Source organism: Leishmania donovani, chromosome 35 (assembly GCF_000227135.1).
Source record: "Leishmania donovani BPK282A1 complete genome, chromosome 35".
Classification (NCBI taxonomy): Eukaryota; Euglenozoa; class Kinetoplastea; order Trypanosomatida; family Trypanosomatidae; genus Leishmania; species Leishmania donovani.
Genome location: NC_018262.1, coordinates 1,020,423 through 1,029,731, shown reverse-complemented (window position 1 = coordinate 1,029,731; position 9,309 = coordinate 1,020,423). Strand labels below are relative to the sequence as shown.

At 55.0% G+C, this 9,309-nt stretch overlaps 2 protein-coding genes across 2 annotated transcripts; both read right to left on the bottom strand.

The window, feature by feature from the left end:
- Nucleotides 1-2,140: 2,140 nt before the first annotated feature.
- LDBPK_352490 (hypothetical protein, conserved) lies at nt 2,141-2,965 on the bottom strand (the record flags this gene model as incomplete). Its single annotated transcript, XM_003864780.1, has 1 exon — nt 2,141-2,965. The coding sequence occupies one exon, from the start codon at nt 2,963-2,965 to the stop codon at nt 2,141-2,143; it is 825 nt and encodes a 274-aa protein (XP_003864828.1).
- A 2,205-nt stretch (nt 2,966-5,170) lies between these two features.
- Nucleotides 5,171-6,718, bottom strand: LDBPK_352480 (hypothetical protein, conserved; the record flags this gene model as incomplete). The annotated part of the gene is made up of 1 exon (XM_003864779.1): nt 5,171-6,718. The coding sequence occupies one exon, from the start codon at nt 6,716-6,718 to the stop codon at nt 5,171-5,173; it is 1,548 nt and encodes a 515-aa protein (XP_003864827.1).
- Between the last annotated feature and the right edge of the window lie 2,591 nt (nt 6,719-9,309).

The window sequence follows — 9,309 nt, the reverse complement described above, 5'->3', positions numbered from 1 at the left end:
CCAAAATGTAGTTGAGAAAGGTGTGTCCTCCTTTTGCTTCACGCTTTGCTTTCGTTTTTTTTTTCGCGTGCCTGAATGCGCGCGCGATGCGTTCGGTCGCTAACTCAGCTATGTGTGCCAGCTGATTGTGTGTGGCGGTAGGTTCGAGGCTGGGGTGTCAGTCCACCTCGAACGACTTGCCTCCCGTATCTCGCTGTCTTTTCGTCGCTTTTCCTTATCGTCTATCCGCCTGTTTCGAGTCGACTTACAAGAGACGTGCGTCAATCCTTGCTAGGATCTGTGTTGGTGCGTCAACGTGTACGTGTGTGAGGGCCAAAGCATGAGCGGCGCATCAAAGAGCAAAACAGAAAAGATGATCGGTTGAAAGTAACGCGTGAGGAACAGCATTCGAAGTATTAGCGTGGTTAGTGAACAGGATCTCTCGATCACACGCCGCATGTTCATCCTGCATTCACCCCCCTCCCCACACACATATATATATCTATACACGAATGCACTTGCCATCAACGCTGCGCCTCGTGTAAGACTCGTCTGCACCTGCTGAGGTGCGAGACAAAGCATAAGTCCCGGAGAGCTGTCACCGAAGAAAGCAGCAAGCAAAGAGGATCGCTAGTGTGTGGGTGTGGGTGTTGATTGGAATCATGTGCTGTACTCATCCCTGCTCACTAGCTACTGCCACACGGCATGTGCGGTCAATGTCTCCACGTCCATTGTACAATGGCCTTCTGTGGTATTTTGTTTTCTGGTTTCGGTGATACTCTGCCCTTCTGCCCTACATGCTCTCTCGCATCCAAAGGCGTCGTTTTGTGTTGCTCGCACAGCAACCCCTTTCTGCCGCGGCGTCTTGTCAGAAGGTGGCAGCGGTGCTAGGCATGTTACACTTTTTTTTTCGGGGGGAGGGGGAAGAGGCTTTAAGAACGACGTGAAATGGCCGCCCAAGAGCAGCGCACACGTGCGCGACGACACTCACATCAATACGGCGTCGGAGGAGCGAGAAACATCAACAACAGGAGGGGTCCGACGGCAGGAGAAAGAAAACAAGCGAAACAAACAGAAAAGCTCTCTCTCCGTGTGAGAAATCGAAACCACACAAAAAGGGAGTAGTGCGTGGGAAGGGCGAAGACGAAGTGTGCGTACTGGCCTCGTGCGCGTATACAGAAGCTTACCGAAGCGCGGGTTCATCATTGGCGTTTTTTATTTTCCGTATACTGTGAGAATATGACGGTGATGGAACTATCAGAATGCCAATGATGCGCACTGAAACAGCAACCTTCAGCAGACGACGCGAAAACAAGAGTGTGAGGCTGAGACAGCCGAAGGGAAACAACTGGAGAAAAGAACCATGTCCCTGAGACGATTTTGTGACGACACGGCCGAGGTGACTCACATATACTGGAGTTTGCACGGAAGGGCTAAGAGAATGCGCTGGTGGAAGGAGGCTAAGAGGGAGGCACCGCGCCTGCTTGCCTTCTTCGACTACGTCGGTCATCTTCCACGGACTCCGGTGGATGAAAGAGGCCAGTACCACGCTCCCCTGAGTCCCTCGTCGCCCGCCTGAGCAGAAAACCCGCACTACTGCAGCAGTGAACGCGCGTTGTGTCTCTCTCACGCACCCACACACCCCTCCTGCTCGCCACAGACTCCTCTCCACCTTGGTTGCGCGGTTCTCACCCAAGCGGCGGTGGCAGATGAGGACTGATGAGCAGAGAGGAGTGGTTCTCAGCAAATAAGAATGGCAATGAAAGTTGAAGAGGCAGGTGAGTAAGTAAGGGATACTGAACGCGGATTGCGTGGTGGTGGTTGTGTGAGGGAGGGTGGAGCCCTATTCGTATTGTTGAAAAGAGGACCAAGAGGGCGAGCCAAAGCAATAATCGCTAGCATGACGACGAATGGAACCCGAGCACACACAACACAAAAGCAAGAAAGTACAACCGCAAGGAGAAGCAGCTTCACTGCACATGAGGATGATGCGCATCAACGGCGCAGCAAGAAGATAAAAAGGCAAGCGTGACAACCGCTTGCACAACTACGCGCAGCAGAGACCTACGGAGGGGGTGTGGCAGGTAGAATCCAGGCTCACAACGCACGCATACCAACCTGTGGTCGACGCCCCCCCCCACCACCACCACCAGCTTCTCAGCTATATAACGTTCACCTTGAGCGTACCAAGCCCCTGGATGCCGGCCTCCATCACATCACCGCGACGGACAGCACCCACACCGGATGGGGTCCCGGTGAAGAGCAAATCGCCGGGCTTCAGTGTGACGTACTTGGTCAGTTGCGCAATCAGTTCCGCGATCGACGACACCATGCAGTTGAGGTCACTTCGCTGGCGCTCATTCTGGTTCACGTGGAGGAAAATACTTCCGCAGCTCACCACATTCGTCTCGTCCTTATCGAGCGTCATGAACATCTCCGGGTGCGCCTCCCTCAGGTCCTCCGAAAGGACGAGGGGGGCGACGACGGCGGCGCCGTCGGCGCCCTTGGAAAGATCCCAGGGCTTGCCGTTGCTCTTGGCCACCAGCTGCAGATCCCTTCGTGTCATGTCCAGCCCCACGCCATAGGCGTAGATGATGTCGTGCACTTCCTCTATATTCATGTTGGCATAGTGGGCGTCGGCGGAGCCCTGCGCGGATTCCGAGAACATCGTTTTTTTGCTAGTCGGGTAGCCCAGTGCGACGACCAGCTCCACCTCGTGATGGTAGCACTCCGTGACCGGCGGGTAACGAATGTTAACGGTTGCATTGGGGGTCTTATGATTGCCAAGATCCGTTGTAATGCTGTCTGTCGGCTTCAAGAAAAAGAACGGCTCCGTGCGGTTGATGGCGCCGCCCATCTCCCGTGCGTGGCTGTCGTAGTTGTGCCCGACGCAGTAGATGCGGCGAAGTGGAAAGTTGAGTGGTTTAGCGCCTCTTGTCACCACAGGCACCACCGTTTGACGAAGCGTAAAGGCCAACGACGACATCGGCCAAAGAGCAACAGAAAACAGACGGTGAACGGAGAGGGTAATCAATAACCGAGGACACGAAGCAAGGCCGACCTTCTCAGCCACGCAAAACACGCGAGAGCGGAAAGAGCGAGGAAGAAGCACGCTTCACGACTTCCGCGTGTGAGCGAAGATAGGAGTTGGAGGACCGTACAATGAAGACACTAGTGGCCTTCCCCCGGCTGACAGAGTCAGCGATAGTATCCGAGAGGATACAGTGATGTGAGTGTCCTTCCAGCTGATTGTATGTGGCTTCCGTGGTCCCCTAGCGCTCAGCGTACGGCTTGTGGCGCTGTGTCCTGTGTGGAGAGGGGCTCTTTGTGTGCGTGAGGTTACCCAAAGGAAAGTAGGCGTAGCTCATGAAAGACTCGACAGAGAAGAGGACCTTCCGCCTCCACCGAAACAGTGCGTGCGTGCGTATGCAGTTGTAGCCATATCGGGAATGCGGTGCAGCGAGCCGCCCACGCGAGCAGTTATTGGAAGCGCGAGAGACGCCAAAGCGCGCCACCCGTGTTTATGATACAGTGGTGGTGCCGACATAGAAAACGGATAGAGAAGGGAGAGGAGCAAGTGACGATGGTGTGGGAACCGGCAGAGGGAGTCGGGTTGCAGGCTGTAACGATTGCAGCGCTCCGTGGCAATGCCGCATCGACGACGACGAGTGACAGAGCTCACATCGGTAGTTGTCCCTTCACGGTCTGCGGGACGATGCAAGAAGTGCCACGCAAGGCGGCTGCTACTGCTACCATCAGCGAGGCGTCACAACGCGACGGCGTGCTTCCTGGGCCTACCGGGGCTGGTGGGAAGGGACAGGAATGACGCTCAGCAGCGGCACAGGCAAGGCAGCAAAGGAAAAGTGAGACGCCAGGGCAAAACGCTGCCGGAGTCAGTGTCCGTTGCCTCCACCTCCACCTCTCCCTCTCCTCAGAATTCAGCATGCGACACCACAGGCTTCCAGTGTCGACCAAAGACGTCCACTCGTTTTCACGTTGCTGTGGTTGTTGCTTTTTGTGCACTTGACGTCCAGAGAAAGAAGCATAGAGAAAAAAAAAGGGATACTGTTCATCAAGTAGCGAGAGCTTCGCTTACGACATGCGTCGTGACGTACGTCCGCGTTGGCTCATAATTGTGCCGTTTCCATTTTCTTTTCCTTTCTGTCGTCTCCCTTGTCCCCCCTCCTCCCTCGCAGAAGAGCGAGAGGATCCGGAAAGGATGTCAAAAAAAAAAACGATAATGTGACACAGATGACCAACGAAGGCGACAAGCCGCACATGCTTCGAACACGAGGACAAGAGTCCGAGGCGATGAGTGAAAAAAAAAAGGGAAGGAGGGCGAACAAGAACCAAAAGACAAGAAGAAACACCACACACGCATCCGCGCGCGCACAGAAAGAGAGAGAAAGAAAGCGAGGCACGCAAAGGAGAGGAGACTCAAGCTAAGAAAAAGAGCGATTACCTGGAGCAAACAACAACATCGCCCACATCACAGGCAAAGCGCCAGCACTGACCAATACGACACACACAAAGCAGGCATAAGCACACACACACACACAGGCCGCAGCCCCGCCCCCTCCCCCCCCCCCAACAAAGGAAACACAAGAGAAAAAAAAAAGGTATCGAACACCAACGCATCCCAGAAGACTCACGCAAGGTCCCGCGTTGTTCCTTCGACCTGGCGCAAAAGAAAACAACAGCAATCCCTCAACCCTAGCAGTCACGAAACAACCAACCAGAAAAAAAAAACAAAGAGAGCAAAGAAGGGGTGAGGATGAGGTTGAAAGAGTGAGGTGGAGAGAGGGAGGCTGCGGCGAGGAGAGCACGAACAAAGAAAGGTGGAAATAACGAAGAGACATCTCAATACAGCAATGAAGGAAATAACAGAAGAAAAAGGCAGAAAAAAAAAAACAGATGCTCGCGCGAACCATGCAGACAACGCGAGAATAGAGAGAAAAGCACCTACACGTCGCCTCGCGCCGGTAGAGCGAGGCGGTCAACTAGAGCATCTCACTCCAACGCTCGACGACGCACAGACACAGAGAGAGAACCAGAAAAAAAAAATAGATAATGAAAGCCCAGAGGCGCACACAGAGTAGCGCGCTGGCTTCTCACATGCAGTCCGGTCCTTCATCATCGTCTTCCTAGAGCACCTCACGTGGGCAGCATGGACATGCCTTTTCTTGAATACCTACTCGATTTCGTCCGTACCGTCAATAAGCGGAAACAACCATTTCTTGCTCTTCAGCAGCAGCGTCCGCTCCTCGGCAGAAAGATTCAGTGCTGGCCGTGGAACGTCGACATGTGGCGAACAAGCAAACTGCGCATGAGAGCCCTCGTCGTTTTTGCCCAGAAGCGTTTGAGCAGCACCGGCCGTACGAGGGTACACGGCAATAGGGGGCGATGCTGGTGGTTGAGGGTTGTTGACGGTCACGAGCGGCGTCTTGGGCTCGAGGTCCAAGGAGACGTTAGCGTCGCTACAGTGTGCCACTGTCCTCACCAGTGGTGTGTCCGCCATCTCTTGTTCAGACTCCGCAGTCGGCGTGAGGGCACGAGATGTGATCAAGCTCGATCCACTGAAGACGCAAGAGCCGTTGCTGGCCGTGTTGCTCTGAGCGCTGTCCACCTCGTCGGCAAGCATCAGGTCGTCGAGATCGTCCTCGAGTGCGTTGGTGCCGGGGATTCGTTGAACACGATTGCGCAATGATGAGCTCGGCGGCGACAACATTGAAAGGGTCGTCACAACAGCCGCCGCGGCGAGAGGAGGTGTCTTATAAGGAACAAGGACTGGCTGCCATGGCTCACAGTACCTCTCTGACCTGCGTTTTCTCAGTGACATCGGCGGTTTAGCGGCCGGCAAGTGCCGCAGCTGTGGGGTAGGCACGCAGCTCCGGCTAAGAGCCGCGCCGTCCGTCCCCTCCTCCACCGACTTCTCCTCCACCATGTCGAGCCTGTCACTGAGCGCGTCCGTGGCTGGTAGCACCGTCTTTGTCGGGCTAGTGACAGGCATATGCAAGGCCGCGTTAGGCACAGGGGATGGCGCAGCCGTGCTTTCGTGCTCAGACGGCGGCGCTAAATACTCCACCTCGCTAATGTACGACCCCACCGTGGTGCAGAGGGCTTCGCTAGAAGGCTGCGTAGGCGGGAAGCAGCCTCTGCCAAAAAGATCGTCAGCGATGCTCCGGTCGGTGCGATGTGTCATTCCAGCGTCGAAGATAGCGGTGGCAACGTGCGGGAGTGCGACGCGCGCACAGAGAGTGTCGTGGAAGGCATCCGCGCCAAACACACACAAACACGATGCTGAGCTGCGACGCGATAACTCGGACAAATGCGCCGGTGGCGGAGGCGTGTGCGACGACGACTCACCGCTCGCATCAGACGCTGTCGAGCGAGTGATGGCAGCGAGGCCGCCGCGGGGCTGCTGACTGTCACCGGCATTGTTCTCGCAATCACTGGTAAGCAGTTGGTCATCGGCGTCAAAAGAGCTGTTGAAGTGGATGAGGTGTGTCAGTACGTCGCCTCTGATGTGGAGGGGAGACCGGCATTCGTCCGCCGCGGCGCCACGGAGAGCGGGACGCTCGACTTCCGCGTGCGCTTCACCGCCGCGGTCGCTCTCGCAAGAGCAGCGCCGATCGCGCGTGCTGCTTTCACAACTGCTCACACCTCTGTGACCGCCGCGGTCATCGCCGGTGTCGGAGGAGTCGGTGATAGCGGTAGCGCGGCACAACACTTCCTGCATGTGCGACAGCGAAGCGGAAGCGCGTGGCGAGGCCGACGGCGTGCGATCAGCATCTCGTGATAGATTCCGGGAATCTCTTGTATTGTCCGTCGCCCCTTCGCCAGCGTCCACTGCAATCGAGTCCGGGCGCCTTCGCTCGCCAGTTGAGTCTGTTGGCTTAGTCGACATATAAAGGAGTCCGACTGGTGCCTGCTGCCTCACTCCACACAAGCGCGCTCCCTGCACGATCCAGATGTTAGCGTGAAAGGAAGTATCAAGAGCGCGGCCGCTTTCTGCCGCACGGTGCATTGCCCTCTCATCGTCCGGAACGTCCTGCGAGTCGAGCCGGTGGCCTGAGAGAAGCCCACGGCGAGACACCATTGCATCTCCAGATCTTACTGCACTGTAGTTTTCCGCGTCTGACGCATCATCGACAAAGTGTCGCCACCTGTTCAGCCAACGCGTGCAGCAGCGCCACCACCGTGTGAGACACCACGAGCCTACTGCCAAAAGAAGAAGCCCGACGCAAACAACGGGCGCGGCGTACGTGAGAAAGCAGCGACTGTATGCACGGCTACCACACAGGTCCTGCCACCACGAGTGGGCAGGCCGTGTAGCGTCACTGCTACCCGCTGCAGAGCTGCCGGACGACAGCACTGTGCTTTTCGAGGCTGACGCGACGGAATCTGGGTAGTCCTGCTGTGGAGAAGACAAAGTGTTGCCGTTTGTTCCCTCGTGAGCGCGGCTCTCCACAGACACCGTATCCACTAGAATTGGCGCGCCGCCCAGTAGCACCGCCGCTACAAAGGAAGACACGACAGGCATGTCTTTTTCAGTTTTTTTTTTCGCGCCTGCTCCCTCGTACGTAGCGAGGAGCAGGTTCAAATGCTGAGGGCAGGAACCACGCAATCGCTAAAAAAGAAACGGGAGCGAGAAGCGCAACAGAAAGACCTGCAAAAATGCCTTGATGCCTTTCACCAGGCACCACGTGTATAAACCCCCTCTTGTGTTCTCTGATCCGCGCGTGTCTATACGTGCTTGAACGGTCGTTTAAATGCAATGAGCAGCGCTGGTTTTTGGCCTCGTGCTTGTGCAGGCGACGGTGCACACAAGGCGCCAGTGGCCAGAACCCACCGGCCTACACCGGCTGGCAAAGAACAGAAAAGAAAAAAAGACTAGAAACCTAACCAATAGAGGAAATCGAAAGGCCAACTGCAAAATTCTGGGCACCTCGTGTGCTGCGTACGAACGAAAAGTCAACGTAGCTGTGACACACGATAAATAAAAAAGACCGGGCAAAAGGAAAAATAAAAGAGTCAGGGCGTCGGTGGCATGCAAGGGAGCAAGAAAGCCACCAAACACCCTCTCTTCCGCACACTGTGCGATGGGAGGACCGACCGTGCAGAGAGGCAACACCAAGTGAGGGATTTAGCACAACAAGAGAGGAAGCAAGAGGGGTATCACGATAAGCTCCGCTTCACGCACGCTCTGTAGACTGACGAGCAGTGTCCTTGTTCCGTTGCCTCTTTTTTGCCCCCTTCAATATTGCTTTCGCCGACACCGAAAATCAGATAGCGGTGTTTGTTGAACCGTCTGCATAGACAGCTGCGAGCTGCTCTGTCGATGAGGCTTTTCGCCGCTTGTTCTCCTCGACTCACTCAAAGCAAAACACTAGAAGAGTAACAGAGGGAGTGAAAACGAACAACAAGAGGAAATCGACGAAGAAGAAGAGGAGACACCCACGCGCACCAGCAAGAAACAAAAGACTCGAAAAGAACGAGGGCAATAAATACTTGAGTACAATTACAATGCGGGAGAGTCTAAAGCATGGAGAGAGAAAGACATGCGCACAAGCACTCGCCCACAGACTCGGAAGATAGGAGGAGAACGACAGCTATAGAGTTCTTTCTTCGTGTAGATCGGCTGCAATTTCAGAACGACACGCCGGTTTCAAAAAAAAGGAGAATCAGAAATAATAATAAATGGAAAAAGAACAGACCATCAAAAAAAATGCGTACACGAAATCAAGCCCCACAATTGATCAGTGCGCGTTTATATGCTAAAAAAATTAGTTTCTTTGCGTTCACCTTAGTTTGCGTGAGTCTCTCTGTCCGCGGCAGTCGCTGCTGCTGCTCCGACGCCGGGGCAGCTGTTGTTATGTGTTTTTCCTTGGGTATCTGTATGTGCCCGTGTGTGCGAGTGTGTCAATAAAAAAAGTCTGCAGTTGGATCAGCGCCAAAAAGCTTTTTTGCTTGTTTTTTTTTTTCGATTAGCGGGTTGTCTTTCAATCCGCGCGTCCGCCGGTGTGTGAAGTCGCGAGTCGGTTTTGTTATCGCGACACAGGCGAGAAAGTAACGTGTCCACGGAGTGCGAGATGGAAGACCTCGAGGCACACACGCACAAGTGGAATTAAAGCGAAGTGGCGGCGCTGGCGGTAAGGCAACTGCCTCCGTTTTCTGCCCTCTTGCGTATGTGAGTGTGTGTGCTTGTGTGTGTGGATCGGCCCAGAGAACGCCGAGAACGCTTTGGGGAGAGCAGAGCAAGCGGAAGCCCACACGCGCACAAAAACGCCAACAGGTTCGATGTCCCAAAGCACTGGAAAAAGGGACAAC